Source organism: Phascolarctos cinereus, unplaced genomic scaffold, assembly GCF_003287225.1.
Source record: "Phascolarctos cinereus isolate Bilbo 61053 unplaced genomic scaffold, phaCin_HiC Scaffold_4;HRSCAF=312, whole genome shotgun sequence".
Lineage (NCBI taxonomy): Eukaryota > Metazoa > Chordata > Mammalia > Diprotodontia > Phascolarctidae > Phascolarctos > Phascolarctos cinereus.
The window spans coordinates 504,828,359-504,851,328 of record NW_027555847.1 but is presented as its reverse complement, the minus strand read 5'-3'; the positions used below and the strand labels follow the sequence as shown (position 1 = coordinate 504,851,328).

General features: G+C 35.3%; 1 protein-coding gene across 3 annotated transcripts in view; it reads right to left on the bottom strand.

Annotated features, from left to right (window-relative positions):
• The window catches only part of ROCK1 (Rho associated coiled-coil containing protein kinase 1), a 132,966-nt gene that overhangs the window by 13,766 nt on the left and 96,230 nt on the right, over nt 1-22,970 (bottom strand). For all 3 annotated transcript variants that reach the window (XM_020970649.2, XM_020970650.2, XM_078153474.1), the window contains 9 exons: nt 21,121-21,281; nt 14,861-15,045; nt 12,034-12,103; nt 9,476-9,570; nt 6,552-6,717; nt 5,307-5,397; nt 5,052-5,140; nt 3,948-4,136; nt 2,287-2,446 (listed from right to left, as the gene is read on the bottom strand). In XM_020970649.2, the coding sequence (XP_020826308.2) occupies nt 2,287-2,446; nt 3,948-4,136; nt 5,052-5,140; nt 5,307-5,397; nt 6,552-6,717; nt 9,476-9,570; nt 12,034-12,103; nt 14,861-15,045; nt 21,121-21,281 (1,206 nt within the window). The remainder of the gene's footprint in view (nt 1-2,286; nt 2,447-3,947; nt 4,137-5,051; nt 5,141-5,306; nt 5,398-6,551; nt 6,718-9,475; nt 9,571-12,033; nt 12,104-14,860; nt 15,046-21,120; nt 21,282-22,970) is intronic.

Genomic DNA, 22,970 nt, shown 5'->3' with positions numbered 1-22,970 from the left:
GGGCATATAGTTCCTTTTTCTTTGATGTCTTAAGGGTATAAACCTAGTAGTGGCATTGCTAGGTCAAAGGGAGTGAACAGTTTAATAGCTTTTAGGTTCTTGTTCCAAACTCTTTTCCAGAATGGCTGGACCAGTTCATTCACAGTTCCACCAACAGTACAGTAATATATCTATTTTTCCTCCTAGTCATTCTTTAAAATCAAACCCAAAGACCACCTCTTCCAGAAAGTCTTTGGACCAGAAAAGAAAGAACAAAAATTACAGATACTCAGGATATATAAGGAGGGAGTGTGACAACACCTAGCTGCTGAGAGAAATTATTATTTTTCTATTATACTGATAACCAATTATTAAATTAGGATTAAGGTTTTTTCCCTTTATTTCCTCATTCAGGACCAGCCCCTATAAGCCAGTTTCTGAAGGACACTGCCGATAGATGAGATTGCCCAAATCCTGGGTACATACTCGGTGATCTAGGGTGGGACCCCACCCAACTAGAAAACCTTACTTCTGTTTAGAGTGTAAACAGAATCTAATCTCTTGCTCTTAGGAAATAAGCCCACATCACTGTACCCCTCCACTGGAGTTTAGGAGAACTCAGCTTATGAAGGAGAAAACCAAAAACCAATCAGAGTGGTCTGAACAGAAATAGATTATTCCTTTGTCCAGATTGCTGGAGGAAGCTGAGTCTCAGGATCAAGCCACATTCTCAGCAGGAGGAGCTGAAGACTTTTAGCCTATCTCCTCATTAACATGCCCACCCCCCCTCATTAACTGTTCACCAACCAGGGTTGATTTTCACCTGTCAGGGGCACCTCCTTTTCCAAAGATATTTAAGCATTCAGGGATCTCCATAGTTTTGTCTTCGATTAATGAGAGATCACTGACTATCAATTTATTATTTGCTAGCCTAATTAATAAACTGATTATTATTAATTACCCAGAAACTCTGTCTTTTGGGCCTTTCATTCATCTTACTGCTATTGATGAGTTTAAGTAACCTCCCCAGATGAACTAGATCTTAGGATAGTGAAGGAACTGATGTATGTGATTGTAAAGCCACTGCCAGTAGTCTCTGAATAACTTTGGACATGAATTTGTCCAAAGACCATGGAAACTGGGAAAATCATGGGACTGGAGTAGAACAAAGATTGTTCTAATTTTCAAAAAAAGGAAAGAGAAAGGAGTCTTTTAACTATATCCTGGTTGGCTTGATTTTAATTCTAAGCAAGATTCTAGAATATATCATTAAAAGGATGGTCAATGAATATCTAGAAGAGGAAACAATGGTCACAAAGAGCCAGCATGGCTTCACCAATCCTGGTCAAGTTGGACTAACTTCATTTATTGTACTTTGCCATAGTCAGACAATATTTATAGTATTAGCTTCAGTTCTGGGTACCATATTTCAGGAATAACACTGATAAGCTAATGAGTACCCATAAGAAGGTAACCAATAAGGGGAAGGGTCTTGAGATTATGCTACAGCTTATGCCATGAAGATCAATAGAAGGACTTGGGGATAGTTAGCCAGAAGAAGAGAAAACTTAAGAGGAAACAGGATAGCTATCTTCAGGTATAGGCTGTGCTTACATATGGAATGCCCATTTTAGTGAGGATGTGACCCAGGGCTTTTGAAGGCTATGCCAGTGGTGCATAAGCCCTAGCAAATTCTACTACGCTAAAAGGGCTTCAAGTATGGCCCCAGTAAATCAACATATATTTAAAATATGAAATTATATTTCAATACTAATAAACAACTCACATTTAACTCTGTTAAATTTATTACAAAGATAGACTTAAAAGTTCACACATCTCAAAGGATGAGTTAAACTTCCATACCACCCTACCCTACTAATCAGTAATCTTCATAATCTTCATAATCCTTGGTCCTTGAACAGGAACAAGCTAATTTTGAAAAGCTGCTTTTCTTGAAAGTAGTTATAACCTTCTATAAGTGCATTGGAATACAGAACTGATTTTGAATTTCTTCATAAGATTAGGACTGCTCACCACAACTGCTCCAAATCTCTTAATAACTGATTCAAATATAACAGGACAACCCTAGAACTATTTTTAGCAGTCTAACATATTATTTATTCTATATATTTTTAAGTCAATCTAAAATAACATAACTATGAAACTATCAAGAGGCTTCTACAAACAAAAATGAACTTTTTAATGGACAAAACAGAATTAAAAAAGTAGCAATGAAATGAGAGAAAAACATCAATTCCCACAAAGTCAAAGCCAGTTAAGAAGGTAAATAAAATAGAACTGCCTTACCTGGAAGGTTTCCATCAGTTTCATCGGCACTAGGAAAACTAGTAACACTAGTAGAATCTGAAAGGTCCAAAAGTTTTGCACGCAACTGCTCTATGTCACTCTCTTTGCTAGCCAGCTGCATCTGAAGTTCATTCCTGTGTGTGCACTCTTCAACCAATTGCTGTGTCCATTTAATAATTTTTTAAAAATACAAAGAATAATTAGAACCAAAGAATTTTCAATAACAAGAATCAATTATACTCAATTATAAACTCTATAAACCAAAGAGGTAATTAAAAATTAAGATTACAGATAAAAAACTACAAATATGTATTACTATATGCACGAAGTCACGTGACCTTGATAAACCATAATTTCCTTATCTGAAAAACAAGGATAAAAACAACTATGCTCACAACAGTTTATTCTGAGTATCAAATAAGATGATGGATGTAAAAGTATTTTGTAAACTGTAAAGCACTAGACAAGCAATGATAAGAAGAACATTTTCAGAGCCTGGGGTCTTGCAGATTACTTAGTCCCAAGTCTCAGATTTTATTATTCATCTGGTAAAAAGGAGGACTCCCCTAGTGACACATTTTTTTTTCAAATAATAAAAAATTGTTATTATTTCTTCCTTTAGTTCTTGAAATACGCTTTAAAATAAAGTATACAATATGGAAAATGTTCAAAGCTGAAGAAAGCATTTTTTTTCTGCCCCAAACCAAAAACCTTCAAAGGAAAAAGAAAATTTAATACCAATAATTACGTACTCTAATAAATTCACAGTTATCACATATATCAAGATTGCTCTTTTATTTTAGAAAATGATAATCTAGTGAGATTAAGTAAACTCTCATACGCTATCTGCTGTTATTTAATTGTTTCAGTTGTGTCCGACTCTTCACGACCCTATTTAGGGTTGTCTTCACAAAGATACAGGAATGATTTGCCATTTCCTTCTCCAGTTCATTTTACAGATGAGGAAACTGAGACAAACAGGGTTAAGTGACTTACCTAGGGTCACACAGCTAGTAAGTGTCTGAGGCTGGATTTGGACTCAGGAAAATGAGTCTCCCCAATTCTAGGCCCAGTGCTCTATCCACTGTGCCACCTAGCTGCCCCAAACTAAATTATTTTTTTAAAACTTAAAAAACAAAAAAAACCCTTTCTCCAACAGAAGTCAAGATATATTCCAGATATACTAGCAACAGAATTCTGCCCTGCTCAGTTTCTGCCTACGTATCTTAGGGTAGTATTCCTTTAGTCCCTTTTATCAGTCAAACAATATTTGTTGGAATCTTCTGCTGCTTAAAAGAACAACTGAGAAGCAGGAGGGGTTCCTACTCCTGATATCAACAGTATGACAACCAATCTTTATGACAAGTATAAATATAAATGTATAGATAGAAAAATTCTGGTCATTCTATAGAGTGGGTTAATTTATACATTAGTAAGACATAGTAAGTATACAAATAGGTATAGGACTTGTACTTGGGTGTAGCCTTTTGACTGAGTCCAAGTTTAACAAAACAAATCCTTTTATTAGGGAAAGATTTGTTCTGTGAAGTTTGAATTCAGTCAAAGGGCCACACATGGCCTCAAGGGTTCCCCACCCTTGGTATAGGTAATGTAAAATTTTAAGAATTAAAAAAAATAATCCAACACAAATACAACTTTACCGCTTGCATTTCATTGAGTTCCTTCTGGTGTTTCACTACCATCTGATTGAATTTCTCTCTCTCTTGGTTGAGTTCCAATTGTAATTTTCTGTTTTCCTTTTCCTTCTTTCTCAAATCTTGTGTATTAGCCTTCTTTCTATCAATTTTAAAATCTTTGCGATTCATTATTTCTGCCAACTTGTTAACAGCCTATAAAATATGCATGCAAAAGGACATAATAGTTCTCCACAAGCAATCTGAACATTTTTAAGGGAAAAAGATTCAATATCATAAAGTAAAAGAGACTAATGTAAACAGGTATATCAGTAAGTCAAGAAGAATTTATTAAGTGCTTAACATGTGCTGGGCAATGTTGAAACAAAGGCAAAAATGAAGCAGTCCTCAAGGAATTTACAATTTATCAAAAGATCAACACATAGCACGGTAACATGTTGTTTCATTCCATCCTTATAATTTGTAAGACAGGCTTACAAAAATTCTTCAGTAGAAGGCAGGAAATTAAAACTGCCCTATTATAAATTTCAATCTCTTTGCCAGAGTGAGAATTAGAAATTGTATTCATATAAAAAATACCCATACATAACAACTTTATCCACAAACACCTTATATTTTAAGTCAGAGTATAATGCAGACCTCCAAATAGAATGAGGAAATTCCAGCCTTACATGACTCAGCTTCAAGGTATTCTAGCCCCTCTCGCTTTCACTTTTGTGCCCACAATTCACTTCACTAACTTTAGTTAAGTTTTTCTCCTCCCCAGCCAGGTTCCCATCCATTCTTTACTACTTTCAGTCCCTGGTTTTCTATGTAAAATGGAATAGAGTTCTGTTTCATATATGCTAAGCTTTTTTTCCTTTCTTAGTATATCTCTGAAAAGCTCTATTTTAAACATCAGTATAGATTGACTACTACATGCCTATTCATCCCATTGAAAAAATAAACACTATTTATTTTTAATAATATTATTAAATATTATTGTTACATGCAAGGCCCTCAAAGGCAGGTCATGATTTATTTTGTATAGTGTTAAACTAAATAAACTAGCAATATTCAAACATAAGTTGACAACTGTAAAATAATTAGAAAAATAGTGAAAGGACATACCTGTATTTTTAGGGTTCTTTCAGTATTAATGTTCTTTTCAAAAGAAGCTTTAAGATTAGTGATCTCCTCTTCTTTCTTCAATTTATAATCTGTTCAATGAGTTAAAATATTTTTGGGGGCAAAATAAGTATTTTTCATGTAATAAACTTATATTCTATTACATACTTAGTAAAATTTAAAAATTTTTTTCATTTACCTTAGTAGTCTATTATATACTTAGTAAAACTTCTTTATTAATTATTAAAATCCACATACCTTCTTGTTCCTTCATTTTTTCAGTAAACTCTTCATTTTCCTTTCTTAATAGTTCAATATCTTTGGTTAATGTACTGTTTATTTCTTCCAGCTAAATGAAACAAAAAATCATAACCTAAAGCTGACTTTCAGTCAAAGCAATTATCTTCAAAATGAATTTTTCACTTCCCATATAAATACAGATTAGCATGGACTAATCACAGGGAATATCTGAATTTCTACTTAAAATATACTGTTTTGTTACTTTAATCAATTCAGGTTCTATTCATACCTTTTCTTCACCAGATTAATATAAATATGTTTATGGATATGTTCGCATGTGAAGAGTTATAAAAATCAGTCTTAGTTTTTTAGTAGTTATTGCACAGGTATTTCCCAATTTAAAAAAGGGCCCAAACAAATCCATCTTTGCTCTACCCTACTGGTCAGCTTCATGCTGACTGCTCAGAAGAATGAAGGGCAGCAGGAAATGTGGTGGAAAAGTCCTGACACTTAAGAGTTAGGAGGCTTGGAGATTTAGCTCTACAGCTACACTAAAGAGCTGTGTTATTCTAGGGAACCAACAATCTTTTTGGGCCCAAATCCCTTCATTTGTCAAATAGTGAGGTTGAACTAATTCATAGTACAAAGGCTTCAAAGTCAGGAAGGACTTCGACATCATCTAGTCCAACTCCATCATTACATTAATGAGAAAACTGAGGTCCACAGGTTTATATAAAATGTCTTCCTTAAAGTTACACAACTAACTATATCGAACCATTTCTATGTTTCTTCAGGTTTAAAATTTAATGATTCTAATATTAAGACCAGATCATATCTGATTATAACAAAATATAAATACATGTAATTGTGCACAAATATACACACAGACACATACACACAGACACAACTTATTATGTATATGTGGACCTCTGGATTATTTGGAATAAATATTCAATCTCAAGCATGACTTCTTTCTATCTGGCACATGAATCAGCACCACATTTTATATTAGTAGATATATACATGGAAAATAAGAGGGAATTTTAATATCTGCTTAAATAAAATTAGGAAAACATGATGCCATAAAGAGAATATAATATGATACACTTCAAAGCAAAATACATTTTAGAGTATCGACTGTTTTGAACTTTCTAAGCTACTGCTCTTTGATTGGGGTAGCATGATCACAGGTCAAGAACATGCCAGTACTTTAGGATATAACACTTACTGAGATTTAAATTCATTTTAGTAATGTCAACTTACCCGACTGACAGTGTGATCTTTATCTGTAATTTCTTGTTTATTTCGTGAAGCTGCTTTCTTACACTCTTGGGTCAATTCAAAATATTGTTCTTCTAGGAGACGTCGAGCCAATTGCTCTGATTCAGCTTTTGTTTCTGCCAGGTCTAACTGTGCAGCAAACGTTTCTCTACAATAGAGAGTAAAAGATTTAAGAGTGGATATTTTCAGGGAAAGTAAATAAATCGAGGTTATTCTTCCAATTGGATTATTTACATGTGTCTTTAAATTGCCATTAGAAAGATCACAGGACCTACAATTTCTTAATCATGCAAGGCATAACGCTTAATCTGTTACAAAATCCCAATAAGGATAATGGAGTTGGCCTTCATGTACCTGTCCGGCTCTTTGAAAAAAACAGAGAATAAAGTCAAATGTTTAACAAAGTATCTACTATTCTTTCACGTAAGTGGAGGTAGTAAAGTAACATTAAGTATTTCGGACTTCAAAAAATTTTTAACTTTTCTCTTTTAATAAAGCTCTGCACCAAAAGTTATTTCATTTACTTGTAATAAAACAAATTAAGAAGCTAAGTTTTAGGGATGAGTGTGAGGGTCTAAATACAAATTCCCCTAAATCACAGTTTAGGCACCAGAGGATGTGAATTTTTGCCCAACATGTATGAAGAATTGTCTCATAAAAATGCTGGCTACAATGCTAATCTGTTGAGTACTATTGCTAGGTTAAAATTTGTGGTTGTCAATAGTGAACTGGCAACTAATGAGTTTAGCAGACATTTATAGTATATAACTTTGTTTCATTGGTGAGGAAACTCCCTTTGCCAAAGCAGTTAAAGTAAAACTGTTCTGCAAAGTTAGGCTTAGAGACTTGCCTGGGGCACTAGGAAATCAAATGATCTATTCAGGATCATACAACCTACTTTATCAGAGGTGAGACTTGAACCACATCTTTCTGGCTTTAAGGCCAGCTCTCTATCTACTGTGTAACACTGCTCTTCGAGACAGTCCAAGATTTTTAATAAGCTTGTCATGGAGGCATACATGATACAGTAGAAAAAACTATGCCTTTATGGTGGTAAAGTGTTCACATCCTATCTATGTCACTTAACACTTGCATGACCTTGGCAAAGTCACTTTTTTCTCCTGGGCCTCAGATTCCTCATTTATAAAATTAAGTGACTGGACTGGATAGCCTTTGAAGTCCCTTCCAACTCCAGCTCTATGATTCACCTTATATCTCGATTTGCTACAACTGAGATAGGTTTATTTCTTTAAAATGAATTGAGTCACAGAATCCTAAAAATGCAAAGGTCCTCATAAGTCATACAGTTCAATTTCTTGCTAAATCAAGTAATTCCTTCTCAACTTTCTGGACAAGTGGTTATCCAGTCCTTGCCTGAACATTTCAAGTAAGTGATGGAAAACTTACTACTTCACAAAGTAAACTCATTTGGGGTCTTAAAAACAATTTTAATTATTTTTTAAGTTCTTCATTATGTTCAGCAGAATTCTGCCTCCTAATAGTTTTCACAATTTGGTCTTATCTCTACCCTTTGGAGAAGTATCAAATAAATCTCTTTTTACTTGAGAGCCATTTGATGTGTAAAGATTGCTATCATATACCTCTCTTTCCCCATGTCTATTATTTGTGAGCTTATATTTTATAATACACAGTTTCCAGAATCTACTCTCACCTAAATCTACCATCACATTCAACTACAATCTATCAATAGCTCTCTTATAATAGGACAGTTACCTCCTCTGACTTCTTCTATGTATTAACAATCTAAAATTATGTCAGGTCTGCTAGACTACCATTCCAATGTTTTCTACTACATCATACTATCTCCTAATAACCAGTTCAATAACCTTAAGAAAATCATTTTAGCTCCTCCAGGGCTAACATTTCTTCCTCTGTAAAATGAGTATATATTTCCCAAGGTCATTCAACTCTAAACTTTTAATTTTAAGTAACACATATAAATTTAGTGGCTCCCTATTGCCTCAAGGATGCAATACAAACTCCTCACTTGGAATTTAAGGCCCTTAACAATTTGCCTCCAACCTAGCTTCCTACCTTTAAATCACAATACTATCTTCACACATGCTACATTCCAGTCAAATGGGCCTACAAGATTTTCCCCAGACCCAACAAGCATTCATCACATTGTCCCGTGGGCCTAGAATGCGATCAAGTCTCCTCCCTGGTCTCTTAGAATCTTCATCTTACCATTGTTGCTGTTTGTCCTTAGTTCTTGAAGATGACTATAACATCAGGTAGGTGATGCACATGCAAGTAAATTGAATTTAAGTGAGGTAGGGCTTACTGTAAGACTCAGCTTAAGCACCACCTTCTTTCAAAGCCTTTCCTGGTTCTGTCCCCACTCACCCCTTCCCCTTCCTCAAACTACCTTACATTACATACATCTGTGTACAGGGTGAAGTGAGGGACAGTTTCATTTGTGTCTTTATGTCCCTGGGGCCTAGCAGAATGACTTGTACAAGTTAAGTGCTTAATAAATGTTTGTTGAATTAAGTGTTGAAGCAAAATTAATAAAATGTAGTCTAGTAAAAGTTTCTAGGAGACTTATGTTAATGACTAAATAAGGATAAACTTTAGTACTTCAACTGTTTATGTAACAGCTGTTTTAGCATATTCAAGCATACTTGAAAAATTTATTTTCTTAAGATGTTTAACATTTCTCTTTGTAATCTTTTCATACTATTAATTTGCTTGTCAAACATTTTCATCACAGAAGGTAAAAACCTTCAGTTCAGACCTATCCAAATTATTCCTAACTAGATCACAAATAAAAAATACTTCACAGGACTGGACTGAGCTAACTTCATTAGTTTTAGTGAATAATTTCAAACTAAAACTTAAGATCACTTTACTGTGATTTCTGAGCCAAAGTAAAATGGACATACTTTTCATTTTGCAGTTCCTGTATTTTCTTTAGATTTTCTCGATTTTTTTCTTCAATGTCCTCTTTAAGTTCCTTTACCTGAGTTTTATAAAGTGTCTGCAAAACAAGTACCAAGGAGAAATAAGCAGTTTTTATATAGCCAGTTAAAAAAAGAATTCAATTTAATTGTGTAAGATAATCAAGCAAGCTAATAATTTGAACTTAATAACTACAACTTTTAAACATATCAATTCATAAAGTTAATACTGTTTGCAAAACATTTTCCATTTTCTTATTCAAATCTATCACATATTTAATCACATATTTAATTTCTCAACAGCATATACATACTACAAAATTTAATTTAAAAGAATTACTTGACTCTGAAGGTTCTAACACTTCCCAACTTTGATATATATAGTCCTTTAGCCTTTATAATTACACTTCTTTACTGAAATAAAAGGTGGGGAAGGCAAAAGTTAATGCATCATTTATTGCAGTGATACTTGCAAGAAATACTCATGCTGTCAAAGAAACAACCCCTTTAAGAAAGACTTACTTCTTAAGCAGAATAAGAAGAGTAGTTTACATGATGATCATAACAACATAAGTGGACACAACAGCGACATATTTAAGAATGCTGATCAATGACTGCAGGGGACTGCAATTAAAGCATATTGCCTATATCTTATTAGAGAAGTTGTGACATATGAATGTTCAATGAGGCATACATTTTCAGATATGGCCAATATACCTTGCTTAGCAGTATTTTTTTACTCCCGGTGACACTTCAAATGTACATAGGGGAGAAAGTAGGGTAGTATGGCATTGGGAAATGATAATAACTTATGCAAAAAGTGCAGTAATAAGACATTTTTTAAAAGATAAGGAAAAGAAACTTCACTTCTCCAAAGTCACGCTACATGGATGCCTATGGCAATGTAAGTAAAATAAGAATGATGATGATTTGCATGTCCTATAGTGTTTCATTCTATCATTAGGAATTACATTCTCTCATCTTTCTTTTAACCCTGCAATAGTCACAAAGAAAACGTACCTGGAGATGAAAAATAATACTCTGGTTCTAAGCATTATAACCAAGAGTTCACTGTTTCCTACTATACATGCTGATTACTTATTCTTATCTTCTATCTTGCCAAGGCTGGAAGTACTGGGGGCTACTCACGCGCCTGGTCCCACAGCAGCACAGGACCTCTGACCAGCTCCATTTTCTGACTTAGGCTGGTTTTCCCCCAACGTCCCCTTTAGGAAACTTGGTGATCTCTTCTCCCAGGGGCTCACCATATTAATGTATTTTATTCTTATCTTAAGGAGTTTAAAACACAGTATTTTGAAGGGTTTTTATCCCATATACTACCAAATCAGGCAAATCTTGGCCCTCCTGCACAACTTGGACACATTCATAACTCATGTTTGGAAAAAAAAAAAAAAGCTCTATCTCTTAACATAATTAAGAAGTCCGAACAGCTAAAATAAAGAATTTAGTGTGTGTTACTAGATTCTATAGAGAATAACTTGAGAAATTATTTTTTTGTTCATATTAAATGCAAAATACATGAAAACATTTCTTTTTTAAACTGTATCCAGGGTTTTTAAATGCCAGCTTATTCTTATCAAGTGGGCTTTCTGGTTTGTTATGAGAATAGATTTCTATTTTTGTAATATGCAGGGTGTGGGGGAGAGAAGCTAAAGTGGCAACTTATAACCATCAGGAAAGCACAGATTCTTTAAAAATTCTAAATTTATCCCAGAACAGCAAGGCTGCTTTCAGTAGTCAATGATATTTTATTTGATCCTTTTCCCATTAGCAACACAGTAAAATAGGGCTATGTTATCAGTTCAATGCCGTGCAATCATAATACATAATATGACCAAGAACCTGGCAGTTTTTTGAATGTGCTTTTCATCTTTTTAACTAACAAGTGATGTTGGTTTAAATTCAACATACAAGACAGAATTTAATATTATAGACAATTTTACAGAATCAGTACAGTACTGGGAACTTATGAGAAGCAGGGAAATAAAAGATGCAGCTGAATCTTTCATAAGCAATACTGAACTATTTTTTATTTTTACTATGGCAACAATATATTTTTCAGTTTTATATTGAGAACAAAAAGTAGAAAAGTAAATCAACAAAGCATATTAAATAAAATGACTGACAGAACAAGGTATCAAGATAACAAGAGTCTCTTTACCAAACTAGAAGGTACCTCTGGTACATTCAACTTTGTTTATGGGTAAAACCAGATCTTAAAACAACAAGAGTAACTGCCATAACACAAAGTGATACAAAAAAAACTGTGCTGGATAGGACACGTGCAAAGGATAGAGAGCAGAAAGATACCAAAGACAGAAGTATTTCCTTTAATTATCAATCAGATCATCAATTCCTTCCATTCAAAACTACTACATAGATTGGAAATCAAGAGAGAAGCCTTCTGCCTCTGACACTTGATAGGCAGAGCCTTTCACTTCTTAGAAGTATCTAACTACACCATTTTAAGATTTATTTTTACAATTCCTCTATAAAAATCAACAAATCCTTCTATAACTTACTGAAAAATATTGTTCAGCTTCAAGTTGATCCTGTAGTTCCCGCATCTGTCCTTCGTTTCCACAATATTGTCTTCAGAAAAAAGAGAAGAGTCAGTAAATGTATCTGCTTATAATAGGGTAAGAAAAATAGCTGTAGAACCTATTTAAAATAAAAACTGTATTGCTGAAACAGCTCTATTTTAAATATATTCCCATGCTACTAATATATAACTCAATAATTCAGTTAGTTATAGTACTGGTTCCATTTCACCGTTGAAAAAAATACTGCATAATGCTGGGAGGCAAGGGATCTTTTTCTTAGTGAGAACCAACTATCCACAAAGCAAAAAACAAAACAAAGCAAAAAAAATAACACTCAAACCAAAACAATGACTTGGGGATTAATCTTAATTGTAAAAACAACTTAACTGAGTAGTTTGGGGGATTGAAAGAGAAACCCAAAAAAGAACATAAATCTAATTTTAAAAAGCTGAAGTTATATATTATAGTCAGTTAAAGGAAAGAGAAAGAGCAGGAGAGAAGGATGGAGAAACAAAGAGGACAATGACAAAGAAAGAGATAGGCTAATAAGAAAAACAAGCCCATAATGGAAGACACAAAAATAGTGACACCAAAACAGTGACATGCAAAGAGAAAAAGAATGTATATGTGTATATTTCATGAAACAGATTCTCTGTCCAGTCACTGAAAAAATTATTATAACAGCTTCTGAAATAGAGGTAATCTAGAGGTACTACCAGTGGCATCACATTTTAGTGTTTTCCTATAGGCTGCATGAACTGCGAGCTAGATCTTCCTCACTCCTACTATAAAACTCAATCCAGCAGTCAGTTCTTTTGATACATTAAGAGTATTGATACCCTTGAATGGCTGTTTGGGGCTAAGGACTAGAAAGAGAAGGAGGAGGGTGAATTTTTACTCAGTGTACAAAGTATTTATTTTAATTGTGAAACATACAATCTACAAAGTAAGGCAAGAAGGGGCATAATTTATGTATGATTCAGCAGTTTGAAAAGGAGGGATGAAGCTGTTTTCTAAAAAACAGAAAGGCCAAGAGCAGATACAGATTATTTAATTTATTGGCCCTAGGGCTTCTCTTTTATCTCTGTCCTATCACTGAGCTGGAAATTAGGGAATTTGGTGGGAAGCACACTAAATAAAAGCAAAGAATTTGAGTTTGCTATAGGATCTAAAATTTACTGTCTGTACATTAAAGTGCCAATTGAGTTCACATCTCTCTATCATTTATTACTTTTGTGACACTAGATTAAAGTCGCTTAACCTCTCTGGGATCTTGGTTTCTTCAACTATAAAGTGAGGTGGTTTGACAAGATGAGGTCCAAGGTCCCTTCCAGACCTAAACCTATGATCTGAATAAAAAAGAATTAAACCAACTGTCTCTAAAAGATAAGACCTAGTAGCAGTAACCTAGGAAAGGCGGGGGAAGGGTTGTTAACTTAGAAAGTTGTCCCTATAAATATGAAGGAGCAAATGAATTGATGAGACCTTTGTAAATTACAATTTTTTCTGATGATTTATCATCGCAATTTTCTTATGTTTCTCTGAAGTGCTTACTTATTTATTTGCTATTTTCAGGGAGCACAGTCATGGCTCCCCTCCTGAGAGCTAATCTAGATGCTGAAGGGGAGTTGAGGAGAGGGCTAGAAACTGGATGAAATATTTATAACATAGCAAGAACAGTTTGTTGTTCAGTCATTTCAGTTGTATCCAACTCTATGTGAACCCATCTAGAATTTTCTTGGGAAAGATACTGGAGTGGTTTGCCATTTCCCTCATCTCATTTTACAGATGAGGAGACTGAGATGAACAGGGGTAAGTGAGTCGCCCAGGGTCACACTGCTAGTAAGTATCAGCTGCCACATTTGAATTCAGGTCTTCCTGACTCCAGGCCTGGAGCTCTGTCCACTGCGCCATGTAGCTGCCCAGCAAAAGCAGTTAAAGAATCATTAAAATAATCATACCTTTTGACCTAGCAGTTGCAATACTAGGACTTCATCTCAAAAACATCATAAAAAGAGGAAAAAGGTCGAAGTTTACAGAAGTATTCATAGCTACTCTATTTGAAATGTCTCCCATCCCCCAAAAAAGGAAACAGCTCACTATGGTCCAATAACTGGAGGACAGTTGAGCAAACTATGGCATGGAAATATAATACTACTGGTGCCACATAAAGAAAAAAATGGAAGCATACAAGAAAATATGGAAAGACCTACACAGTTATGCAGATAAAAATCAGCAGAACTATCACTGTATACACACTGAAAATTATACTGCAAAAAAGAAAAAAAAACAACCCAAAACACCACAACACAAGCAGCAGAACTTCAGGAAGAATTCAAAGGGATCAAGAACAAAAGCATTTTAAAAGTTATGTGTTAATTTGCTTGATTCTACCTGTTAAATGTGAAAGGTCTGATACAAAATTTTACTTCTTATTATGAATGTATGAATTTTTTGACAGTAAGTTTATAATAAAATTCTTAAACAAAAATTATTTCCAGAAGAAAAATAGGCAGCATACCATCCTATGAATCAACAAGCTTTTAAGGTGACAGTAATCTAACCAATGATGGAACTTGCTATTTTTCTTATTGTTGTGAAGCTATAAACAGGTATTTGGACTAAATCTGGACTAATGACAGAAACAGTTGATTCAGTACAATACATGGACTTTTAACACATGGTTTCTGTGGTGATGATCTATATACATGAATCAAAGTATCTTGCATACAATATACAGCAACAAAAGCTCTCAAGCATATGAGAAAAGGGAAATTTACTTAAAATGTTCATTTTATCAACTTACCTTGTGAGCTGAGCTAGTTCAAATTCCAATAATCTCTTAGCTTCTAATAATGTATTGATCTCTTGTTTCATTTGCTTTTCTAACCCTTTCAAATTGTCCTTCTCAAAAGCTTGAGTTTTCAATTCATTCTGTATCAGTAACCTCTTATTTGATTCTTGCTCCAGCTGCAGTGTTAGATTCTTAACCTATGAATGAAAAAGTACATTTAATCAATTTTAATGCCCATTATGGTTCCCTAACTTATTTGAGGGTATCTAAACACACTTAAAAGACCCTATTAAAAAGAATTTTTGATAAGCCCTACTAGCTTTGAAATCTATCTAATAGTGGGGAGTTTTAAACTTAGGTTCAAAAACCTAACTTCTGCCACCTCTAGGTGTATGGGAATACATTCTAGAATTTTGCTAGGAAATGAAACCAAGTCCACTGGTCTACAGTTTTCAGTCTCTATTTTCTTCCAGCCTCCTGAAAACTGTCAAATGTTCTTTTCCAGTCCTGTGATGTGTTCCCATTCGCCACAATCTTTTAAATATTGCTAACAATAGTTCAATCTTTTTAGCACCTGGGCTTGGTGACTCCAACTCATTAAAAATAGTAGCAGTACAGCAAAATGCTTCATGTAGACTATCTCATTTGAGTCTCACAATGCTGTGACATAGGTACTTTTAATCCCCATTTTACAGATGAAGGAAAAACTGAAGCTCAAAGTGATAAAGTCACTCATCCACGTTCACACAACCAATAAGTTTTAGAGGCTGAATTTGAATGTAGGTCTTCCTAAGATCAGGTCCAGCATTATACTACTTTGTTTTCCAAGCCTAGCCGCCCACCAAGTTAGATGGGCAAAGGGGCTTTCCTGATGTAGTCTCCAAGCAGAAATCTCCATTTCAGAGGTCTGGAGTCCAAGCATCACCCAGTCTCATCGTGGACCAAAACTCTAATATCAAGCTGAATGAATCATTATTGGGAAAAGCAGGGGACTTAGAAAAAGAACAATTTCCCACTGGGAAGATGGGGATCAAATCTCTCTGAACACTACCTTTTCCTTCTTTTAAAATTTTTTTTTTATTTTTAGGCAATGGAGGTTAAGTGACTTGCCTAGGGTCACACAGCTAGTAAGTGTCAAGTGATTGGTCTGAGGCTGGATTTGAACTCAGGTCCTCCTGACTTCAGGGCCAGTGCTCTATCTACTGCACCACCTAGCTGCCGCACCACCTTTTCTTTTAAGCCATTTTATACCTTAAGGGAGTAAAGAAACCTTTTGTTTGATGACAGCAAGAGCTGCACAACCTTGTTCACTCTATATAAGCTATGCTGCCAATGAAGAAAAACACCGAGTTCTACAGAAAGCCAACCTGGGTGGGGAGGCAGGTGGTTCAGGGGCATGGATATTCTAAGTGATGGGTTTCCATACATGAAAGCGATCATATAAATGGTCTAAGAACATTTATTTAAACAATTAAAGTAAGTCTAAAGTTGACAGATATGTTTGGAGTCAAAGATGAAAATGGTTACAAAATTACAGATATTTAAGTTACTCCTTGCCTATTAGAGAGTAAAAACTCAAAACTGCTTTATGAGATATATATAATATATATATCTATATATATATCTATATATATAGATATATATATATAGATATATATATAGATATATATATAATGTAGAGCTACAATCTGAAGTCCTCTCATTTTGATCCACTGAGTTTCCAAATCATGTATCAATATACATGTGTGAGAAGTTCCAGAATGTGTGAGAAACACACACACACACACACACACACACACACACACACACACACACACGACACAAAGGAAGCTAGTTACTCTTACTCTTCCTATTTACCTTGGGTTTCAATTCCCTCTAAGCCCTTTTGGGGCTTGACCTTTTCATATTATCCTTAGCTTTCCTCACCAGTCACAGTTCTGAGTTTTATGGTTGACAATCATTTCAGCACTATGCCATATTTTTGTATTTAGCCTACTGACCATGTTTGCTTCTATCTTCTGTAAATTTATAAAAACAAATATTGGTTATTTAGTTCCATGTGTACCTTAGTTCCTTTATAATATTTAACTCCTTCCTTCCTTTTCTTTCTCATGAGAATTATTCCTTTTCCTTTCTTTAAAACCTTAGAGCTTCATATTACTTCCAGGCTGACTTCCCTTGGAGAATTTTAATCCATGATGCTATGTATCCCTGTCCATGAAACATCTGAAATCTAATTTTCCCAAAGCTAGTGTCTATGTCAAATTTTGTTCAGTTTTCCTCTTCTCTATCACAAATTCTAAGGTGGACTAGGCACTTTCTCCTCTCCTTCCTCCACCCCTCTCCCCCATCAGGCCTTTGTTGGTGATAATCAGGTACAGAGTAGAAGTTCCTCTAATTTCTTGCTCTACTTTTTTTTTGCCCTTTTTTTTTCTTTTGGTGAGGCAATAGGGGTTAAGTGACTTGCCCAGGGTCACACTCATGAAGTATCTGAGGCTACATTTGAACTCAAGACCTCCTGACTCCAAGACCAGAGCTCTATTCACTGTGCCACCTAGCTGCCCCTTGCTCTACCTTTTAAAGGATGAAAATTAGCCCCCATCCCTTACCCCTTAAAGGGAGGAAATTATCTGCTTTGCTTTTAGCAGAAAGAAAAATTCAATAGCTGTCCAGACATTAATAGTCTTCATCACTGCCTTTATGACAGTCTTACAATTTGTTTTCTGAATTCATCTATTTCCTCTTTCTGTCCAGGTATCCATATCAATGATAACACTGTTTCTGTTTCTGCCTCCACTTATTTTGACCCAAATGCTTGATAGCATGCAGTTCTCCAAATTTCCCTCTGTCTTGTTCCTGAATCTATTCATACCTAGTCTTTTAACTATTCAATTCCTTCTAAATAAAGTATATTCTCTGAGAGCTGTATTTCAATCATGGGTTTCATCATCCCAAGTCTTGAGTTAAATCTTTCTCCTTAGTTAGGATCACTAGACTTATCCATTCTTCAGATACAGCTATACTGAGTTATGGATTTACTGTTGGCTTGATTTATAGATTTTTCTCATAACTCTACCTAAGAAGTTATTGTTCTTACTCCATTACAGATAGCATCTATCACATCTAGGCTTATGGATATACATGAGCAGTTTTCTCCCTTCCTCTTCTTTTTATTTTAACACCCTTTTGATTAGATTTTCAAGATTCCAGGAAAACAGAGTCTTATTAGTGTTTGTTAGGTATATTCTATCTTTAAACAAGAGTCTTTCACTTATTTTAAATAAAAAAATCTGAATCCCATTCTCAGAAAACCTTTTTTAAAATAAGGTTATTCATTTCCAAATGTGCCTTTCTCTTCTGAAGTCCTTGTATTTGATAAGCAGCAGTGAGGAAACTACCACCCAAACCCCTAAGGTCTTCAGTTCCTTTCCCAAGATCCAACCATCTTCAGTAATGCTTTCTAGGAGTATCATTCATACCCATGTAAATTTTTTTTTTAAGTAGTGAAAATAGGGTTTGAAAATATGTGAAATGTCACATCCTGAAAACATGCCTGAGCAAGACTATAGGTCTCATTTGCTAATAAATGGCAGATGGACTGAAGCAGTGAAAGAGTTGAGGCAAGAAATAGTCAAGGAACTTAAACTAAGGTGGTAGCTCTGTGAGTGGAGAGAAGGGGTGTATACGAGATGCTGTAGAAAAAGAAAATACAGGATTTGACAAATGAATGGATATGTAGGGTGAGAAATCTAGGATGACACATGGGTGAGCAGTGTATCTTCAGCAGTAAGTGGTTTTGGAGAAGAGTTAGGTGGTGGGGCGGGGGGGGGGCTGGCAAAGGAAAATGATGAGTCCTGCTTTAGACACAAGAAGTTTGAGATGTGGGATATTCAGTTCAAAGTATTCAGTGGCAGTTGGTGATGTGAAACTTGAGCTCTGAATAGAGACTAGGGCTAAATAAACAGATCTAGGAATCACTGTGCACACAGATAATCAATGAACCCGTGGAAGCTGATGAAATTACTACATGAGGATATATATATATATGTATATAAACACACACACACACACACACACACACACACACACACACACACACACACACACACACACACAAGAGAACCCAATACAGAACTTTAGGAGATAAAAGTTAGTGACCATGGCACAGATCTCTCCCATTCTAATCCATCTTCTACAGAGCTACCAAAGTGATTTTTCCTAAAGCATAGGACTAACCATGCTGACCTCCCTCAATAAACTCCAATGGTCCTTTAATACTTCTAGGATCAAATATACACTGTTTGTTCTGCATTTAAAGCTCTTTGCAACCTGGTCTATCTTTCCAGTTGTTTATTTAATATATATATAGTGTTTTCCTCCATATACTCTGTGGTCTAGCCATACTTAACCCACTTGCCAATCCTCACTCATGATGCAATCCCTCCTGCCCTCTGCTTTTTAGAGTCCCTGACCCTCTAAGCTTCAGCTCAGGAACCACCTCCCATAGGAGGTTCCCTATTAGTCCTCCAGTTGCCAATGCTTTTCCATTTGCTCTGTATTTATCTTCTGTGTTTAATGTATATGTTGTTTTGCCCTTTATAATGTAAGCTCCTTGATGGCAGAGACCAGTTTTTGGTTTTTTTCTTTTTATTCTCAGACCTTAGGACAGTGCCTGGAATACAGTAACTGCTTAATAAATGTTTAATGACCTATTGATTCCTGATTCAAAGGTTCACTATTCAAAGCTAGGGCAGGTAATAAACAGAAAAGTATGACGAGGTCTTTCAACAACAGCTTAAGTAGTGCTAAAACTGATGAAAAAAGGAAAGATAAAAGGTTTTTTCCCTGAAGCTACAGTGGGATTATAAAGGAGATCTTTTTTCATGTACAAGTTGGACTTGATTTCCTCTGAAATCCCTTCCAATTCTGAGTTTGTGATTCTGTCACTTATCTAACATATTAGCTACAAAATAAAGTGTTTTAAGCCAAATTAAATCAATCCATATACTCTAAGTTAAATCTCTTCTGATATGTATACTTGCTCTTTTTCATATGATTTTTTTAGTTAGTTAAAAATGACAAGGGGCAGCTAGGTGGCGCAGAGGATAGAGTACTGGCCCTGAAGTCAGGAGGACCTGAGTTCAAATCCTGCCTCAGACCAAACACTTGACACTTACTAGCTATGTGACCCTGGGCAAGTCACTTAACCCCAACTGCCTTAAAAAAAAATGACGTGTTTAAATACTATGTTTTATATTTCACTTCAGAGTACAGCATATCTTATAAGCAAAGACTATTTTATCAGACAGTAAGTTTCTCTAAAGTTGGAGGTGAATTTCTTTCATATTGTCTTATGTTCACAATGCTTAAGAAAATGGACAGTTTATAAGTGTTTACTGATGCCAAATTTTGTAAGAAGTTCTCAAATCAATGAACTCAGAGATCTCCCCTATCAAAATACTTATTGGTAACAAATATCAGGTGCCACAGGTCCTCTCCTTTCCCTACCCCAGCATACCAGCTACCTTGATCTCACCAGGCACTAAAAGCTCAGCAGAAGAGATAGTATTGGGAGCCCTACATCCCAACTTTTCTGTGAATACCCTTTCTTCCCCTTCCCCACTCCTGGCTACTGCTGTTTTCCCCCAGCTCCCCTTCCCTATACCACCTACATCCCTAAAGGAAGGAATCCAGAGTTTTCTCTCCACTCAAATCTTTGGGCTCTCTCTGTTTCCCCCTTTTCAACAATTATGGGCTAGACTGCTCTAGCTTTCTGACTCTGAAGAGCAGACATGGCCACTCACACTGTTTGCATGAACAGGGAATAACTAACTACAATCCTCCCAGGGAGAGGGAAGACCACTGGGCCTCATCATATCACTGACTGCCTTCTGGACCTCCACACATTGCTATCTTACCTGCTGAGGCACCCTTAGAGTCACTGGGCCTTGCTGTTTGTCCAGAAGCTGAACCTTCCTATATATGCTGTCTCCCCTTAATTAGAATGTTAGCTTCTTGATAGCAAGGACTGTCTTTTGTGTTTGCTAACCCAGCACTTAGCACAGTCCTTGAAACACAGTAAGCACTTCATAAATCCTTTTTCATTCATCATTCACTTATAAACAGGCATAGCTTAATATCAAGCTATCTCCTTAATAAAAATTATGCTATTTTAATTGATAACATAGTTATCTTCCTCATTCACAAACTTTAATATATAGCTGTTTTTGTTTCATAATGAGAACAAAGACAATAGCATCCTTTTTTCTTACTTCATCCTCCATTCTTTCTTTGTGTTCTGCCAAATGCTCCAGTTTCTGCTGAGACTGTTTCAAGTCGACATCTAACATGGAACACTGCTTTTCAATGTGAACAACTCTATTTTCGGCTCTCTCTCGTGCTGCTCTCTCTTCCTTCAGTTTCTTTTCCATTTCTACAAAATGATGGAATTGAATTAGTTCTTAACAATTACATTAGCTTTTAACAAGAGACAATTTTGTTACTCCTTATTCAAAATAGTTCAATCAGCAAAATGCATGCCAACTGTTTCTAAGATCTATGACAACATGAAATATCATTAACAAGTTTCTGCATAGTTGAGTGTTTTTGTAGGCAAATCATTATAGGAAGTACAAAAAAAACTGAATAATGTAGTAGACTCTTCCATGTACAGACTAGCTCAAAGGTTATCCATCATTTATCCAGAACCTTTTGGTTATCAGGAGGCAGAGAGCAAGTCGGAAATATATACTGAACACAGTCTTCATTCCAAGTCAAAAGAGGGGAAAAAGAAGATGAAAATTAGAAATGAAGTAGCAGCTAAAATTGAAGGCTAAGCAAGGACTAATCATCTTTGTATTTTCCATATTGCCTAGTACATAACAGATAACCAACAAATATTTAACTTACAGTAAAAATGAATGTCTTTTCTCATGGCAGATTTTGCTTTCCAAATTGTAAGCACTTAACATTTAAAAAATAAACTTCATTGATGCCTTTTATTGTTACATAATCATTTCTAGGCACTGCACACTCCACACATTTTCTTTTTAAAAACTAATGCCTTTTGTTTTTATATCACATTCACTTCTGAATATATCCTTCTCTACATCACATGTATGTATGTATGCATGCACGTATGTGTGCACCTACACACACATACACACACAGTCTATACAATGTAAATGGGTGGTAATCTCAGAAAAAAGGAAAACACAATAGTAGAGAAGACCAGGAAAGGTCTCTTGTAGATGGTGGCATGTGAGGTTAGTCTTGAAGGAGATCTGGGAAGCCAAGAGGCACAGGTCAGGAGGATAAATATTTCAGGCATGGGGACCCATGTCAGTGAAAAGGTATGAATTCAGAAGGTGAGATGTCATGTGTAAAGAACAGCAAGTTGGCCATACTACTGGATTGTAGAGCTGATGTTGGAGAACAAATTAAGACTACTGGAAATATAAGAAGCAGATGGTGAATGGTGTTAAAATGCCAAATTAGTTATTTTATATTTGATCCTGGAGATAATAGTTGCTAGAGTTTACTAAGGTAGCAGACAAGGTCAGACTTGTACTTTAGGAAGCTCAGTTTGGTAGTCAAATGAAAGACGGGCTACAGAAAGAGATGTGAGGTGGGAAGACCAACCAGAAAGCTACAGCAATAGCTCGAATACTCACTCTCACTCTCACACACACACACACACACACACACACACACAGAGAAATGTGAAATGACTAAGGACTGTAACAGGGGGAAGAGAAACCTCAAAGTTGTTCTACTTTGAATTTCTCTTATTACTAGAGATTTTGGTGCAAACATTTATTTGGTTGTTAATAGTTTGCAACTCTTTTCTTGTGAACTGTTTCTTCATATCTTCTAACAGCTTACCCAATGAGGAACAGATCTTGGTCTTCTATATTTGTGTTAATTCCCTTCTACCTTGGATATCAGATTCATATCAGAGATACATGATGCATCAGTTTTTTTTTAATTACTTGTTTCTGACTTTATCTCAGCATATTAATTTTGCTCTTGTAAAAAGCTTTGCAATTTCAGGTAATCAATATATGATCTATTTTACCTTTTGTTTTGTTAAGGATTTTCTCCCCAAATTAGCAAAAACATA